This window comes from Megalopta genalis, chromosome 12 (genome assembly GCF_051020955.1).
Source record: "Megalopta genalis isolate 19385.01 chromosome 12, iyMegGena1_principal, whole genome shotgun sequence".
Classification (NCBI taxonomy): Eukaryota; Metazoa; Arthropoda; class Insecta; order Hymenoptera; family Halictidae; genus Megalopta; species Megalopta genalis.
In genome coordinates, this window is record NC_135024.1 from 13,174,242 (window position 1) to 13,194,021 (window position 19,780).

The following is a 19,780-nucleotide window of genomic DNA, read 5'->3' on the forward strand; positions in this document are numbered from 1 at the left end:
CTTAGCGCTTGGCAGATTTTTCTTGTGCAAGGTGTCCCAAAATTATGTTACTTCCGGAGAATGAGAGGTTCCTGAGGTCATTTAAAGTAACTTTTTCCTTAACGCGAATGCAATTCGCGGCTTTATTTACGGTTATTAACAAAATACACTCACCAATGAGAAACGAGCTCCAGTCCAGTTCCGCTCATTGGCTCGACTGTCTCGCGCCAGCTAATCTCACCTCTCATTGGTCAGCATTTTTCGTTAATAACTCGTAAACTAAACTGCGGATTGCATTTGCGCTAAGGAAAAAGTTACTTCAAATGGCTTCAGGAACCTCTCATTTTCCAGAAATAACATAATTCTACCAAAATTATGAATCTGCTATACAAAGTTGAATTGAAATAAAAATCGTTGCACTGCTATGAAATTTTATGGGAATTAATAAATAAAAGATTTTGTGTTCTTATTTATGTATAATAAATGGGTACCTTAAAAGATAATAATTTATCGTCGTCGTATCGACGCAATCGGAGTGCAAAGTGTTAAAATAACAACAAACACGATATAATTACGATTATACGGTATTCTCGCGATAACTGTCCAAAAGAAGTTCACGATAACTGTCCAGATTCTATCCCCACTACTGGGAGAATCCCCTTGGAAGCAATAAAGCGTTAGACACATTCGACGATCGAGTCAGTGAAGAATCGAGTGTCTTTGACACTCGCATTTAATACAATCAAGGCAAAACATTGCAATCTTCTCTATTCTTGATTCTTTTGTACGAAAGTTTTACCATCGTGTGTGCCGCATTTTGGTAATTAAAATAACACCGAACGCGATATAATTACGATTATAATTACTCGTGCAACGAGCGAGTCAAGTTTCGAACCTCAACTTATTACGTAAGTAATTATAATCACAATTATATCGTGTCATTCCATTCAGCAGAACGAGACGCATACGATGATAAAAATTTCGCTAATGGTAAACCAAAAATAAGGAATATTGAATTTTGAACTTACGGGACCGAGCTCGCACAAGTCCTTTAACCCCTTGCACTACTTCTTTCATAGCTACACTTATTATCACTACTTCATATTTAACCCTTTGAAGTCGAAGCTATTTTAATTCGAATTCCGAAACATGTTTTCCGATCTACAGTACTTCCATTTTATATGATTTAGTTAGATCTATTCATATGAAATTGAGCTTATTGGCAAATAGAACACTTGCAATTTTAACAGTTTTTTAAACAATATAAACGTATCTGATACTGTTACAATTATTTAGAAAAATAGTATAGCTATTTCAAGTGGCGCCTCTGAGTCGCCACTCGAGTGCAAAGGGTTAATAATTTCCCTAACAGAACGAGTCAATTTTTGTTTCTTATATGTCTTCATTTACTTACTTTTCTAAACTTTGAGAACATAGAGATTAATTTTCTTGATGTAACGAGACAATTTTTGTTTCTTGCATGTCTTCATTTGCTTTCAATCTTGTATTCTGATAACAGAAGAATCGAGTTTCGTTTCAATTTAAGGGAAACGAATAAATTTATAAGTGATAGATCATGTACGAAATCATCATCATGTGTCTGACTAGTTATTTAATGTCTGCCGAACGCCTCGACCCTCTTTCGTCCCTCCTGCTTCAATTACGGTGCTTCCATACTTGCGTAACATCACAAAAAATGTACTACAGCAAATTCTCCCCAATATAATAATAATAATAATAATAATAATTCTCCTGGAAATGTTCGAAGGTCGGAATTGAAACTGACAAATCTGAGAATACCAAGTCGCGATTCTTCGGGCCTCGCGCCTCGTTTTTATAGAAACTCGGGGCAAAAAAAGACAGCGGCCACCATGCCGGTGTACATTAATATAAATTCATAGTAATACTAGGATAAAAACGATGACTTAACTTTTTTATTTCTACCTTTTTGCCACCATTCGAAAGCAATTCGGAGGCCACGTGAGACGATTCGAAGGCAATTCGGAGGCCACGTGACACGATTCGAAGGTAATTCGGAGGCCACATGACACGATTCGAAGACAATTCGGAAGCCACGTGACACAATTCGAAGGCAATTCGGAGGCCATATCACGATTCGAAGGCAATTCGGAGGCCATATGCCACGATTCGGAGGCCATGTCACGATTCAAAGGCAATTCGGAGGCTATCTCTCAATTCGAAGGCAATTCGGAGGTCACGTGACACGATTCGAAGGCAATTCGGAGGCTATCTCTCAATTCGAAGGCAATTCGGAGGTCACGTGACACGATTCGAAGGCAATTCGGAGGCCATATGCCACGATTCGAAGGCAATTCGGAGGCCATATCACGATTCGAAGGCAATTCGGAGGCCATATGCCACGATTCGAAGGCAATTCGGAGGCCATATCACGATTCGAAGGCAATTCGGAGGCCATATCACGATTCGAAGGCAATTCGGAGGCCATATGCCACGATTCGAAGGCAATTCGGAGGTCACGTGACACGATTCGAAGGCAATTCGGAAGCCACGTGACACGATTCGAAGGTAATTCGGAGGCCACATGACACGATTCGAAGACAATTCGGAAACCACGTGACAATTCGAAGGCAATTCGGAGGCCATATATGTCATATGTCATGATTCGAAGGCAATTCGGAGGCCACGTGACACGATTCGAAGGCAATTCAGAGGCCATGTCACGATTCAAAAGCAATTCGGAGGCCATCTCACGATTCGAAGGCAATTCAGAGGCCACATGCCACGATTCGAAGGCAAGGCCTCGTGACACGATTCGACGGTCACGAACCTAATATCTACCACATATCTTATAGCTCCATGATTTTTCTTACCCGACTCGCATCCAACAGACCATTTTGTGTTGTCTTCCGGAAATTCGCGTCACGTGCCGCATCACACGCTTAACCGACTCCGTTGACCCTTAAGATTAACGTAGCAATAAATTACAGGCGTAGGACTAATACAGGGAAATTCACAACAACGATATTTGGAATTTCCGGGAGAAATTACTGTAATTCCTGTTAGAGAGACTTGCTTGCATTGTCCCTGTGCTATTCCTACGCCTATATACGCTATTCTATGCTAAAGTTCGATGGAGTCGGTCAAGCGTATGATGCGGCACGCGACGCGGCTCCTTTGACTAGAATTCCCGGAATAATAGCTCACAATACAATGACATAACAATAACGTTATATACAATCATTTACAATAACATTAACAACGAAAACAACAATACAATAACATTTTTAATTTTAATATCACAAAACTAAAGCTTTTCTTTAACATGTTGTCGATAATCCTCTGATTAAATAAAGTAAAATCAATCACGATGTAATTGAATAAATACGGTCTAAAGCTTGTCGTGTTTGGGCTCAAATTAATTCGAGGAGTCTCACCAATATGTTATAAAAATTATCATGTGTAAAAAATTAGAAATAAAAAAAATAAAGGCATCGTTTTTGTTCTAGCATTATTGTGTATTTGTATTAATGTACGCTGGTTTTTAAGTCTGCCGACTGCACCGATTTTCGTTCTACCTCTCTCTATCTCTCTCACGAGATAGAATCGCGTTTGATTTGCCTATGTTGTCAATTTTCGATTCCGAGCTGCGGGATTACAGTAATGTCTTCCTAGCTGATGCTCAGATTGTGCACAAAAATGGACAATTCGAGAAGAGGAGATACGATTATTCAATCCTTGCGGTTCGTTTGTATAGTTAGGAATTGTCAACAACAATAGAAACAAGCTACAAGGCTCGAATAATCGTATCTCCTTTTCCCAAATTGCCCATTTTTGTGCACAATCCGAGCGTCAATTAGAGAGACATTGCTGTATTAGGGAGAATTTACTGTAGCTTCAGAGTACGTTGAGAGGATACTGGAACGGCGCGTTTCGAATCTGAGCAAACGTCCGTACGTAAATCTGAATAAGAACCTTGCGGTTTCGCGGTATCGCGCACGGGTGGCTCGAATTTAATGCACACGCGCGTGTGCTCTCTCTCTCTCTCTCTCTCTCATTCACATATACTATATAATATATATAATATAGTATATGTATAGTATATGTATAATATATATATTATACATATATATATATATTATACATATATATATATATATATATACAGGGTGTCCCACAATTATTTTAACAGCCGAAAATGAGGGGTAGCTGAGGTCATTTGAAGTAACTTTTTCCTTTGCGAAAATGCGATCCGCGGCTTTGTTTACGAGTTATTAACGAAAAACACTGGCCAATGAGAGGTGACGGTGCGAGAGAGAGAGTCCGCGAGAGAGTACGCAGCACGAGGCTTTGACAGATGGTCGGGACGGACTCGAGCCACGTTCGAAGTATTGAACAAATCACGAAGCGAGAACTTTCCGGATTTTTTTTTACTACGTAACAGTGATATTTTGAAGAAAAACGCTGTTCACCTTTACTTTAGAATGTCTGAAGAATATTTACTAATTTTTCGGACCCGAAATAATAAGTAATTTAACCGTGACGGCCGTTTTAATTTTCTAGTGTGCATGACACCTCGTGTGTAACATATGAAATTTTTAAGCAAGGTGTACAGTGAAGATTAACAAAGTACGTAAATGATATTTTACGTTAATGGTATTTTATTTAAATAATTCCGTGTCCGAACATAGTTCAACGAATGATTCGCAAAGCTAATTTAATAAATAATAATCGTGTTAAAGGATGTAAGGGATATGTTTGTTAGAGAAATATGAAGAATATTATCAACAAGAAACTCACCCATTTAGTTGTAAAATCCACTTCATGCACGGAAATGTGTGCAGGAGGATAGTGCATTGACCTCGTACAATGTATGATGAACTGCACAGCTGATCTGTATCCGACGGCGACGAACAGAAGGATATCTCCAGGCAGGCAATTTCAACGTTTACTTTCACTGCATTATCACTAAACACTGATCACTTATCAATAATATTTATGGACCAACTTTCCTGGGTTAATATGTATAGCTCTGAAAAGAGCCGATTTTTTTATGCGACGCGTTCGAAGTTCTCACTGTTAACGACACATATGTACCGCGTTGTCGAGATGAACTGCAGAAGACTGGCACGATGGCCGACTGTGTTTCGTTCTCCTACGAGCGAATTTCAACTGTTTTCCATCGAACGCGAACATTGTCAGCCATCGTGCTAGTCTTCCGCAGTTTATCCCGTCAACGCGGTATGTGTTCTTAACGATATGAACTTCGAACGCGTCGCATAAAACAATCGGCTCTTTTCAGGGCCATACATATTAACCCAGGAAAGTTGGTCCATAAATATTATTGATAAGTGATCAGTGTTTAGTGATAATGCAGTAAAAGTAAACGTTGAAATTGCCTGCCTGGAGATATCCTTCTGTTCGTCGCCGTCGGATACAGATCAGCTGTGCAGTTCATCATACATTGTACGAGGTCAATGCACTATCCTCCTGCACACATTTCCGTGCATGAAGTGGATTTTACAACTAAATGGGTGAGTTTCTTGTTGATAATATTCTTCATATTTCTCTAACAAACATATCCCTTACATCCTTTAACACGATTATTATTTATTAAATTAGCTTTGCGAATCATTCGTTGAACTATGTTCGGACACGGAATTATTTAAATAAAATATCATTAACGTAAAATATCATTTACGTACTTTGTTAATCTTCACTGTACACCTTGCTTAAAAATTTCATATGTTACACACGAGGTGTCATGCACACTAGAAAATTAAAACGGCCGTCACGGTTAAATTACTTATTATTTCGGGTCCGAAAAATTAGTAAATATTCTTCAGACATTCTAAAGTAAAGGTGAACAGCGTTTTTCTTCAAAATATCACTGTTACGTAGTAAAAAAAAATCCGGAAAGTTCTCGCTTCGTGATTTGTTCAATACTTCGAACGTGGCTCGAGTCCGTCCCGACCATCTGTCAAAGCCTCGTGCTGCGTACTCTCTCGCGGACTCTCTCTCTCGCACCGTCACCTCTCATTGGCCAGTGTTTTTCGTTAATAACTCGTAAACAAAGCCGCGGATCGCATTTTCGCAAAGGAAAAAGTTACTTCAAATGACCTCAGCTACCCCTCATTTTCGGCTGTTAAAATAATTGTGGGACACCCTGTATATATATATATATATATATATATATATATATATATATATATGTATAATCTCTAAATATCACTGTTATACGTATATAGTATATAATTAAATAAATAAATAAGTATTATATATATTTATATATATATATAATATATATAATACTGTTATAAAAAACAGTAACTAACAAAGTTAATTATATTAAACTGTAACAAGTACATACCCGCGCGTGGCCTCTCTCTCTCTCTCTCTCTCCCTCTCTCTCTGAGAGAATACTGGAACGGCGCGTTTCGAATCTGAGCAAACGTCCGTGCGTAAATCTGTATAAGAAACTTGCGGTTTCGCGATATCGCGCACGGGCGGTTCGAATTTAATGACCGCCGGCACTCGGACCTGTTGGTCGAGCCACGCGACTCTAATTGATCATGTCCCTGCACCACCCTCATCGAGACGTCGTGTACAGGCCGCGCTCTAATTAACGATTAACCCCGCGCACCGAGCGTGTCGAATTGATTTCATTCAGGCTCCTTGCTCCGAAGTCTGACTTTTCCAGGAACACCGAGAGTATTCACCGTCTGTATTCATCTTCTAATCGAGAATCCTGTTCCGACATTCTAATTAAAGGGTCCGCGCGCGGAAACGCTGCGGGCCAACCGGTGTCCCAATTAGCAATCGAATCCCGCCCAATTCAGAACCGGCGCGAACGACTTTCGCCGATCTAGGATTCGATTCGCCGCGGTATCGCCGGGGTTCTGTACCTTCGTGGAAAAACCTGCCTCCAAACGCGCTCTCTATTTATAACTATTAAACGCTTCTACGTCTCGAACTGGGTCAGCAGACTGCACTCAAGTGGAGTCGTGGACTGGAATTAATCGATCACGAGCGAGCATCGAACGATTTCTCGAACGATTTCTCGAACGATTTCTCGAACTGGAAGCCGAGAATAACGCGTTTCGTAGAAAATGTTCACCGCGGTTAGATTATTTTTCGATTCTCGGGATGTTCGCAGCGCAGTTACAGGGATGAATGCGCTTAACCGTTAAACGGACTGTCAATTACTGCCAGTTATTGTTTCAGCAAATAATGCATATTTTCAAATCAGTAAGTGCTAGTAAATTTAGACACCCTCCCCTCCGGAGGTATTAGAACGCATACAGAAAATTCAATAAATATGAAAACCTGATAGGAAATTATTATAATTCTTGAAATTTAGTTCAAAGTTAGTTATATTAAATTGTAACAAGTACACACGCGCGCGCGTGCGCTCTCTCTCTCTCTCTCTCTCTCTCATTCACATATACTGTATAATATATATAATCTCTAAATATCACTGACCATGCTTATATATATATATATATAATCTCAAAATATATAATATATATATATAATTATTAAAGATAACATCAATTTTCTAAAGGAAATTAAATTTTAAATTGAATTTTTCGATATATAGTAAATTCTCCCTAATTGAGCACCAGGTTGTACACAAAAATGGACAATTTGGGAAGAAGAAACACTAAAATGAAAAGGAATGGAAAGGAAATTGTTTATTTTTGTTTTCAAGCTGAGGGTTTTTACTGTATTCACCACATTTCTTAATTACTTCTCGAAGTAAATTCGACATCTGTTTCAATAGTTTCAATAGATTACTTCTGATACTCTTTAATTCCATACATTTTGTAATACGTACAGTAAATTCTCCCCAAGTGTCCCTCAACTTGTACACAAAAATGGACAATCTCAGAAGAGGAGATACGATTATTCGAGCCTTGCGGCACGTTTTTATGGTTGTTGACAAACGGCAACTATAAAAACTATCGTATATATAACAGCAACTATAAAAATAATCGTATCTCCTCTTCCCAAATTGTCCATATATATTTACAAACTGAAGGAAAATTGAAGGAAATTTGCTGTATTAAGAAAACATATCGGTAATCGATGAGTGTCGTACCGAGCGAAGAGCATGAAGTGTATCCTGGATTAGATTTCAGTAAACAAAATTCAATAAATGGGTAAACTACTTGCATAAATGAAACACACTTGTAACTTAATATGTATTATATTTTCGACAATGCGCTGCCATATTACAGACTTGCAGACATTACCTAGACGGAATGAAATATTACAATTTATATTAAACAAGCAGTTATCGCTATATATATATATATATATATATAATAATATATATATATATATATATAATATATAATATATATATTATATATTATATATAATAATATATATTATATATTATAATATATTATATTATACATTATATATAGTATATAATATATAATAGTGATAATAATAATATAATAATTATACTTTTGGAGGGAGGTGTACGTACGAACATTGCAAACTTGATGAGCTAATAATACAGGATTATATGTATTTTTAAGTAATACGTTAACGTGCACGACTTGTTTAAAGTTGCATCAAAACCGACGCGACCTTTGTAATCCGGTTAAGGGTTAATTCGTTCGATCGAACACTTTCCGAGGCAAATGTGTCGATATCCGTTACTGGAAGACAGCTGACCCAATAATCCCAGGGTTCCGGTATCGGAGTCAGCTTCTCGGGACAGTTATGCGAACGATTCGCGTCAGGAAATTCTGAATTCGCCGGCTAACCCTCGACTCATAGGTTTCGCAAGCCCCGCCTCCGATTCCACCGAGTTTCGTGGCGACAAGACGTCGAAATCGATATCAATACTCGAAGAAATAGCAGCTCGAACAATCGAAATAGACCATGCTTGCGCCCCTTGGACGGAGTCCCCTCGTTATTCTCGTTGCCGGGGCTCGTCCCCCATTAAGCCCTGCCTCGTTACTCCGTAACGAACATTCTTGATCGGTTCAATGACGAAGGGTCATTGAAACGAGGCTGCCGGGTCGCGACCTCGCGAGGCATGCCGACCCACACACGCGCGCCCCGCACACGGAGCTGCAACAGTCTCAGGTGCGACGCGTGCTCACCTGCCAGGGCCAGCATCGGCTGCATGAATAAAAGATAATCTATCCGGATTTACATTTTCCCGGGTCGCTCGTCACGAGATATGACTCTGTCCGGTCTCCGCCCCCGCTCAAGAAGACGAGAATCGCTTTTCTTCTCTGCTCGAAGCTCTAGCGAACAGACAGCATTGTCGGCCTTGATTTTCCTAAAAAGGACAAATTTCGGAGCATGAAAGAGCACGGAAAAGTTCTGAGATCTTTGGAAAGAGGGCGATTATTTTCGCGATATCTTTCGGGCACGTTAATAGGCTCGCGAAATTCGGGGGATGTTAGATCAACCCCTTGCGGTATTATTCCATTCGCAACTGCTTTACAAGCACCTTTTCGTCCTGAATAATTTTTCGAATAGAACAAGACAATTCTTGTTCTTTCTATGTCTTTATTTACTTTTATTGCTAAACTTTAATAACTGTTTTAATAAATGATATGATATAATGATATGATGAATAATATATATATATATATAATAATATATATGATATAATGATTAAAATAACACTAAGTATCTATATTTAAATATACAAGGTGTCCGAAAAGGTTGGTACCAAACTTAGACTACGTATTACTGAGGTCAAATAGATGAAGAAAGTTCATATAAACTTATGTCCGAAAATGCTTTATTGACAAGATGTAAGCTTTCAAAGATATTTATAATTTATTGTGACAGTTATAAGAAATGTTCGAAAATTCCTCCTTCTGCAAGAATGCAGGCTTCCATTCGTCGAATTAGCGATTGTCGAACTCTTTCAAATGTTCCATTTGTATTGGAAATAATATTAAATGCATTTCGAATACATTCCCAAAGTTGACCTTCTGTTTCTATGCATTCTTTATAAACCAACTCTTTTGCATGATCCCATAAATAGAAGTCGAGAGGCGTTAGGTCTGGTGACCTAGCTTATATCTTGTCGATAAAGCATCTTCGGACATAAGTTTATATGAACATTTTTCGTCTATTTGACCTCAAGTAACACGTAGTCTAAGTTTGGTCCTAACCTTTTTGGACACCCTGTATAGGGTAGTTACAAGTATAAAGTGTTCAAGAGAACAAAGCGTTTACCTCTTATCGCTATAGGAGCACACAACGATCTATTATCTGTACTCTCGTCTATTCCGTAACTGTTACCGCGACGTGTCATTTCAATCAAAGTATGTAAATATTGCCAACTTCCTTACTCGTAACTATGCCATTATCAACATCAATAATTCAAGAATCAAACTTTATTTCAGTACACAAAAACCGAATACCGTTCATATTAAATAGATTATATATGAAATCTTCGTGACGAGTCTGACTTGTTCTTATAGCGCAAAGAATTTATAGGAACGAAACAATTTTTGTTTCTTGCATGTCTCATTTGCTTTCGTTTCTAAACTTTCATAACAGAAGAAACGAATTTTGTTTCGATTTAAAAGAAATGTATAACAGTAATATACGTATAGTAAATCTTGTATGAAGTGCTTGTTCCGAGTCTGAGTCGCTGTTATAATACAAAACAGTATTGTATTAGGTCTGCCGGAAAGTTCTGTCCGTTAGAGAAATGAAAGGAAATAATAGATTTTTCATAAATTTAGTAATATTTATTGTACAATATAATTTCCGTCGTTACTTATGACCTCTTGCCAGCGTGATGGCAATTTGTGAGCAACATTTTTCAAAAATATATGTCTCAAATGAATATGTGCATATCTGTTGAAATTTGCAATGACATTATCAGACAGAACTTTCCGGTAGACCTAATATATTTAGGGAATTATATTATATAATTCCCTAAAAGAAACGAGACAATTTTTATTTCTCGCATATCTCCATTTACTTTCATTAATAGACTTTCATTACAAAAGAATCAAATTTTGTGTTTCGATTTAAAACAAATTAATAACAGTAATATTTAGTAGATCTTATATGATACATTCGACCCGAATCTGAGTTGCTACTTTAATCCAAAACAGTTAATTTGCTAAATGGAACGAGACACAATTCTCTTATTTCCCGTATATCTTCATTTACTTCCATTCCTAGACTTTCATAACAGAAGAACCGAATCTTGTGTCGACATAAAAGAAATTAATAGCAATCATATTTAGCAGATCTTGTACAAAATGTTCGTATGGCGTTTAAGGCGTTGTTATAATGCAAAACGGTTGATTTCCCAAAAAGAACGAGACAATATTTATTTCTCGCATGTTTCCATTTACTTTCGTTCCTAGACTTTCATAACAGAAAAATCGAATTTTGTTTCGATTTTAAAAAAAAGTGAATAACAGTAATATTTAGTAGATCTTGTATGAAATATTCGACCCGAGCCTGAGTCGCTGTTATAATGCAAAACAGTTAATTTCCTAAATGGAACGAGACAATTCTTATTTCTCGTAAATATTTTCATTTGCTTTCGTTCCTAGACTTTCATAACAGTAGAATCGAATTTTGTTTCGATATAAAAGAAAGTAATAGCAATCATATTTAGCAGATCTTGTATAAAATGTTCACCTGGAGTCTAAGGCATTGTTATAATGCAAAACGGTTGATTTCCGAAAAAGAACGAGACAATTTTTATTTCTCGCATATCTCCATTTACTTTCATTCTTCGACTTTCATAACAGAAAAATCGAATTTTGTTTCGATTTTTAAAAAGGTGAATAACAGTAATATTTAGTAGATCTTGTATGAAATATTCGACCCGAGCCTGAGTCGCTGTTATAATGCAAAACAGTTAATTTCCTAAATGGAACGAGACAATTCTTATTTCTCGTAAATATTTTCATTTGCTTTCGTTCCTAGACTTTCATAACAGAAGAATCGAATTTTGTTTGGATTTAAAAGAAATTAATAGCAATCATATTTAGCAGTTCTTGTATAAAATGTTCGCCTTGAGTCTAAGGCTTTGTTATAACGCAAAACGGTTGATTTCCCAAAAAGAACGAGACAATTTTTATTTCTCGCATATCTCCATTTACTTTCATTCCTAGACTTTCATAACAGAAGAATCGAATTTTGTTTCGATATAAAAGAAATGAATAACTGTCACATTTAGTAGATCTTATATGATACATTCGACCCGAATCTGAGTCGCTACTATAATGCAAAACAGTTAATTTCCTAAATGGAACGAGACAATTCTTATTTCTCGTATATCTTCATTTGCTTTCGTTCCTAGACTTTCATAACAGAAGAATCAAATTTTATTTCGATATAAAAGAAATTAATAGCAATCATATTTAGCAGATCTTGTACAAAATGTTCGTCTGGCGTTTAAGGCGTTGTTATAATGCAAAACGGTTGATTTCCTAAAAGAACAGGACAATTCATATTTCCCGTATATCTTCATTTACTTCCATTCCTAGACTTTCATAACAGAAGAATCGAATTTTGTTTCGATATAAAAGAAATGAATAACTGTCACATTTAGTAGATCTTGTATGAAATGTTCGAGTCTGACTCGACCCACGGGAGGGACCTATCTTTCGGGTGCTATGGACTTTGAAAGTTGTTTGAACTACTGTAGAAGTTTATGTCTGTGGATATCTAATTCATTCGTTCCCACATTTTCGTATTAATAATGTGGAGAGAGGAACACAATCGAAAATTCCCGGAGCTGAAATCTCGCTGCGGAAACGAGCGTTTGACGTCGGATTTCTCGGGGACCGATTGTTTGTTTTTCGTTATGGAAACGCTAACAATTCGCGGGTCTCTCGCGAATCGATCGGCCGGCCCGGTTAAATTGATTCCTCGTGTAACAAGTTATAACTAGGTTCAGTCGACACGGTCGAACATCGGAGGAGCAAAAGTAGGTGAAATTTCCTGGTAATTCGCTGCGTGGTCGATTACCGGACACACGCGACTATCGTGTAACCGAGTTCGGGGCGGTTAATCCGCTCCAGAAACCTGTAGAAACTATTCGCAACTTAGAACGAAGTTGCGGGGAACAGAAATGTTATAAAAAGGACGATGAAAAAGCCACTAGAATATTAAAATAACTATTATTATTATTATTATTATAATATAATAATAATATATTTATTTACCGGATTAATCCTTTGTTACAAAAGGAAGAGAAAAAATGTGTGAGAGAAGAAGAAATATGAATAAAAGTTTATTGAGAGAATATATAATTAAACGTAACCAGAGCTCGGTAAAATGGTATTTTAAATGACAAATAGTAAATCGATATTTTATCTCAGATCATGCATGTATTTTTGAAAATAAAACATTTGATTTCTTCGAGCGAATGTATTTTTAAATATAAAATATATTATTCGTTGTAACAATTTTCTAAAATAATATTTCGAATAATATTTTATTTGGAAAGCATTTAAAATATTTCGGAATATTTTATTTATCTAATTTATTATCATCGCAAATAAAATAGAATTATTTTGGAAATCTAAAACGAATAATGCACTTTTCTTCTTCATTCTATATGCGAATAACTGTGTTTAAAAAGAAAACAATCAATTTCATTTGCAAATATGATGTTTTAGAAAATAAACTTTTACGTTTTACATTATTAAAATAAAATATTTATTTGATGCTTCGGCTGTGGATTATCGAAATAAAATATTTTGTTTAACCCCTTAACTTGTACGCTCGAGTTAATTCGAGCGCGCTAAACAGACCAAACTGTGCACACTCGAGATAATTCGAGCCGCGTTGTATTTTATGCTACTATAATTTTTCACACTCGAATATAATCGAGAATTGAAAATAACAATGTGAAAGCAAAGAAAAAGAATCGTTTTATTAATATTTATCATTTACATGGGATTGTAAGCTATAACACTTATTTATTCAAGAATAAAATATAGCCTTTTTCCACGGAACAGAAGCGCAGTATATCAAAACTCTCCACCAAAAGAAAAGTTGAATCAGGGGCGGTAAATTGATATTTTTTGGCCGGTTTTTTTAAAAAAAAACTGTGCGTTAAGGGGTTAATGGAACTTTATATCATATTTGAAATTCTATTTTCTTTGAATTGTGAAGAAACTGTTATTTAAAATAGTATTTCGAATATTTTCTCTATCAATATTACCCAGCTCTGTTCGCAACGAATAATCGATTAGCTGAGCGATCTTCGCAACTGTTGTTTTAAACAGGAAACCGATTGGCCAGAAATGTCAATAGTCGTGTGCAAAATGTTGAAATTGGTAACCCATAATTTGCACGGTTTGATTCAGCACCTAACAGGGAGAAATTACGCATTCGCCTGATAAATACATTTAATGGGAATAATTCAATCATCCAGGAGCAAGAAATTAGACCCTTTAAAACCTTGCAAACACAAAATATCGAACATTTTCTTCCTACTGGCCAATATCCGAACACTACTCAAATCTCGAAGGATGGGATCATGATAATCATCGCAGAGAGCCTGGCTATTGACGCGAAATACCAGACTATTAGGCGGAGAAATTTATGTTGAACAGATTTAATGCTATTGCCGTAACATTTGCCATTCAACGACCGCACTCCAAGATCGGTCTAGTCGGAGTACAATAAAGTATTCTAAGCGTATCAATATTACCGAGAAATATAGAAGCTCTGTGAATTAGATCCAAGGAGTTGTAACTCTTTTAGCAATGATCTTTTTGTAATATACGGTGCGCAGTGTGCAAATTTCTGATCGAGCCACCATCGGCCAGGTAAACACATCGTTCCTCTGGCACCGAATCGGCCGGTGTCCAAACAAACGGCCGCCCATAAACTGCGAGGCGGCAACGAGGAAAAATAAATCGAGAGCGGCGTCATCGCCATTCAGCGAAAGAGAGAAACAGACGAGTCGCGAATACTTCCGATTCTGAATCCGAACGGAAACATCGGCTAACTTTGCCGAACGTGGAATCCGCAGAAAATATACAAGGTATTTCAAAAATGTTGTAAACACTTCAAACAGCTGATTTATTCAACTTTCGCCTTAGCGAAAATGTTCTCGGTCTCTGTGTTAACGAGTTATTGGCTTGGCAACTAAGTAATTGCCGATTTGTTCAATGAAATAAAAAATTTCTTTTTACTTGGAATGAAGTTTAATCTGTAATGTAATTTCCATTTTGTTCGATGATCTTTTGCCATCTCTCTGACAACTTGAAAATTCCACGCTCGTAGAAAGTCTGATCCTTTTCGGCCAAAAACTGAGTTAAGTGAGATTTTACAGCGTCATCATCATTAAAAGTTTCACCACGAAGGGAGTTGTCCAGGGATCGAAATAAGTGGAAATCCGATGGCGCGAGATCAGGGCTATATGGTGGGTGTAACATCAATTCCCAACCAATATCCATCAATTTTTGCCGAGTGGACAAAGACGTGTGCGGCCTAGCATTGTCCTGGTGGAAAATGACACCTTTACGATTGACCAATTCTGGTCGCTTTTCCTTGACCGCTGCATTCAATTTGTCCAGTTGCTAACATTCGCGGATAATAAAAAATAACATAATAACAATAACAATAATAATTTTATAATATAACATTTACGGATATCATAAAAATGGGAGTGAGAGACATCTATAACTGAAATCGGCAATTACTTAGTTGCCAACCCAATATTAAAGAAAAACGTGGACCAACGTGAATCTGATTAATTGGCGTACAGCGGAACCTCGGTTATCCAACCGAATCGCGAGAACGTGAACGTTCGGATAACAGAGGGTTTATTTAGATACGATGTAAAAAGGAATCAATCTTGACGTTTTCGATGAACAGTGTTGCATTCGAATTGCTTAATACTAAATCTTCCTAAAGGTAATTAACGTGTGTTGCTTACAAAGTACAGTAATGTCTCCTTAATTGACGTTCAGATTGTCTATAAAAATAGATAATTTAGAAAGAGGAGATACGATTATTCGAGTCTTGCGGTTCGTTTTTATAGTTGCGAATTGTCAACAACCATAAAAGCGAGCTTCAAGGCTCGGATAATCGTATCTCCTCTTCCCAAATTGTCCATCTTTGTGGACAATTATGTATGCTTAGATTAAGAAAATGATTCAACCATTTTCTACGAAAGAGAGTCTATATTTTCTACGAAAGAGAGTCTATATTTTCAGCAATTTGAATACGAAATATGTAAAACCGGTCATTTTAACCGATTCGCTAGACTCAGTGTTGAAAGATTTCTAAAGAAATATTTATATTTAGTTTTAGCAATTCAAAAAAAAAAATACGTAAAACTGATCATTTCGACCACATTGGTACGTTTAATGTTAAAAAATCGAGCTGTTTAGAATCTGAAAACTGATAGGATCGTAGCAAATTATGATATGATCAATTATAATTCTACTGTGCAACCTGTTGACACGTTGAGTGCCGCGTTGACAACAAATGGCTGGTAATTTGTAACCAACTTTTGGTAATTCACTGTTATTGGACAGATTGAATGAGACAAGAATTTTTAGAATACGAAAGAGTTTAACGAATTTTACCTATGATAAATTTTAGCTTTATAGTTTCGGTTTCGTTAATTGAGTGACTTTAATATTGTGGAAATTTTGAGGGTTGATTATGGGTACTTGCAGTGTTAAGTGTCATTTCCCTCCTTTACGTCGAAACAAAACACTGTTCACTCATTATTAGACCACGGATTTCATGCATTTCTGACAGAACTGAGTAAATCAAACGTAAGAGGAATACAGTAAATTCTTCCTAATTGACGCTCAGATTGTGCACAAAAATGGACAATTTGCCCATTGAGCAAAAATTAAAAAAATTGTCCATTCTTGTGTTCGATCTGAGCGTCAACTAGAGAGATTATTCTCGATTAACACTAGATTTACGGAGCACAAGAAACAGATGTTTCATATTAGTTTATAAAAGTGACAATAAGACATTTATTCTGATTTTTAACATGTGTTATCATAACATTTGTCATAAGTAAATTGAATAAATATCTCATAAATGTATCTTTACGATATGAATAATCGTAAATTAAAAAATTACTGACTCACCATTTTGATAGTCATTAACACTGAATCTACCGAGCTAGTCAAAATGACCACATTTTCTATTTTCAGGCTATTGAAGTTATAAAGTCTCTTACAGAAAATGATTGAATCAATATCTTAATATAAGCATACATTACGATAAAACTGATAAAAAGTCTAAACACATTCTTTACGTCGTTATAAAGTAACGCATGCAAGTTCGTTTTTACCGCTCAGTAGATTTATGGCTGAAACAATTAAGACACGAAATAAACATCAAAACAGCGCCTGTATCTTGGAACTCATAACTTCTTCTTTTAAAAAGCATAAATTCTTCTTGAAATCCTCGCCGGCGACTAGTTCGAACTCATTTAACTCGAGGGGGTAAAAATAGAGTTAGGCAACGGAGGGTCTTAAACGCGAAAATGTGGGGTGGGCGAGCAGGCGGCGGGGTTCCTCGGCCGATTAGTTGTCATTAGACAGGTGCGCGGAATTCAGGTAGCTCGTTATTGGCCTAGGTTAGGTCGCGGAGCCAGCGACTATTAAAGTAATAAGGCTAACCCTGCTGAGGTAGTGTACTTTGTAACATGGTCGGCGTAGGGTGTGACGATGGTCGGGAGGGGGTTAGAATAGAAGAGAAAGATGGAGGCAGCCTTATCCCATACACGCGTGCCTCTTGTCTCTCCCCCTTTCACTCTCCCTCTCACTCTCTCCGTCTCTCTCTCTCTCTCTCTCTCTCTTTGTTGCACTTTTGCTCTCCCCTTCGCCAATCGAACGCCGCCACCCTTCGCGGTCCGCATTGCATCAGTGTGAGGCTAGCACTCGAGCAGGACTCTTCCGGTTCTTCTTCGGTGGTCGAGTGCCGAGTGTCGGGTGCCGCGTGGTAAACAACCGATATCCCGGTATTTAGGACGACGCCGTGTGTGGCGTCCAGCGGATCGATATCCCCGGTTCCTCGAGGCTCTCGGTTGCTCGGCCGCCTCTCGCTCGAGGGATCGACAGTCGTTTTGCCGCCGCTTTTCCGACACGGTGGTCTCTCGCGCTCGATACGCCCGGACCGCGTGCTCTCCCCGTTCTCTCGCCTCCTGTTCACCTGTTCTCGCCACCCCCGCCGCGCGCAACAGCCGACTCTCTCTCTCTCTCTCTCTTCGACGAGAGCCACCGCCGAAGCCGACGCGGCGATGCTTCTTGGTCCTCGAGCCAACTGAATCAATCCACCGCGAGTGCACGTGTGCGATTTGCGCGACCGGCTCTGTTTACTTACGGTCGTCGTTTGGCGGCCGCGGCTCCGCGAACCCACGCGAACAGCTTAAATGGCAGAGAGTCCGATCAGCAAGTCGAAACGCTACTGTGCCAGACAGGTTAGCTTCTCCCTCGCTCCCTCCCTCCTTCCCATCCACCCTTCTCCTCCTTCCCACCTTCTCGCACTTTCTCTTTTTCTTCGCCAAAGAAAGTCGCCTCGTTCCGTTTGCTTCGATCGCGACGGTAAGCATTCTAACCGAAGGCGAGCGTGTTTTTCTTGCTTCCTCGGCGCGCAACAATGGGCGCCGTTCTTTCGCCGTGTTTACGAGAGACGGCGGGCAGAGGAGGGGTGATGGTAATCGAAAATGTGGAACGCGCAACAGCGTTCCTGTTGCTTTTTCATTCGCGTGTTTACCGGCGAATGCACAGGATTTGCGTTCGGCCGGACGAACCGAGATAGACGCCGGCCCTTTTTGACGGCGCTCCGACTGCGAATACTCGAACCGAGGGAAACAATTCCGCCGATAGAAGCGACTGTCGATAGGCTGCGGAAATGGGGAAACGTGGTATTATTCTGCGCGCTAGTCTCTGTCCGGAGTTCGGGGAAAAAACGACTACGCGTCGGGATTGCAACTGCAACGAGATTCTGTTTCTTCCTGCGACAGGATCGAACCGTTTTCTCCCTTCGATCGAAGGGAAAACGAGGCTAGAGGGAAAAGTAAATGTATCTTTTTAAGCTGACAAGGTTCCCCTCTTTCTCTCTCTCTCTCTCAATCGAGACAGCAGAGTGCGCAACAATTTTCTCCCAAAGCGTTGTTTATCGTTGTGTTTCAGGTGCTGTCCCTTGGAAACGACATCCTCCCAGAGTACAAATTACAGTCTCCTAGAATCGGCAAGTGGACCATACTGCACTACTCACCTTTCAAGGCGGTCTGGGACTGGGTGATATTGCTGCTCGTCTTGTACACAGCCTTGTTCACCCCGTACGTCGCCGCTTTCGTCCTGTCGGATCCGGATTACAACAGCAAGAAGGACAAGAAGTACAGCGACGATCCCATCGTCATCATAGACCTCATAGGTGAGTTTCGGAACTTTCGTCTTTCACACCGGCGCCAGAAAATATTCGATCGAGACTCGTCTCGGTCCCTACATGGGAGAAAACGATACGTTCATTTTTTACGCTCACATTTTCGTCGACGATTCTGCATACAAATTGAGAGAGAACTGTTGCAGCCGTAAACGCTCCGTTTGATCGAATACGTTTCGCACTGGACGAGCTGTCCGGTATTTCGATATCCGGTTGTCCGACCGTAGACCGACTCGTTCCACTGCGCGCGTAGGTGGAATACAAAACGTAGAGTAACAATGTTATTTATCGAGCTAACATTCTCGAAGATAATCGCGATGTTGCACACGCTTGCCTTTAGAGACGTGTTTACGCTCGGAAATGTGTTTTTCGATCAAATTCGATACTCCGTGTTCCCGTGATTCGCAATTTTTTTGCACGAAAGTAC

The 19,780-nt window shown here is 38.6% G+C and overlaps 1 protein-coding gene across 14 annotated transcripts in view; it reads left to right on the plus strand.

The window, feature by feature from the left end:
• The window catches only part of sei (potassium voltage-gated channel seizure), a 324,051-nt gene that overhangs the window by 255,429 nt on the left and 48,842 nt on the right, over window positions 1-19,780 (plus strand). For all 14 annotated transcript variants that reach the window (XM_033474900.2, XM_076525504.1, XM_076525513.1 and 11 more), the window contains one exon: window positions 19,101-19,344. In XM_033474900.2, the coding sequence (XP_033330791.1) occupies window positions 19,101-19,344 (244 nt within the window). The remainder of the gene's footprint in view (window positions 1-19,100; window positions 19,345-19,780) is intronic.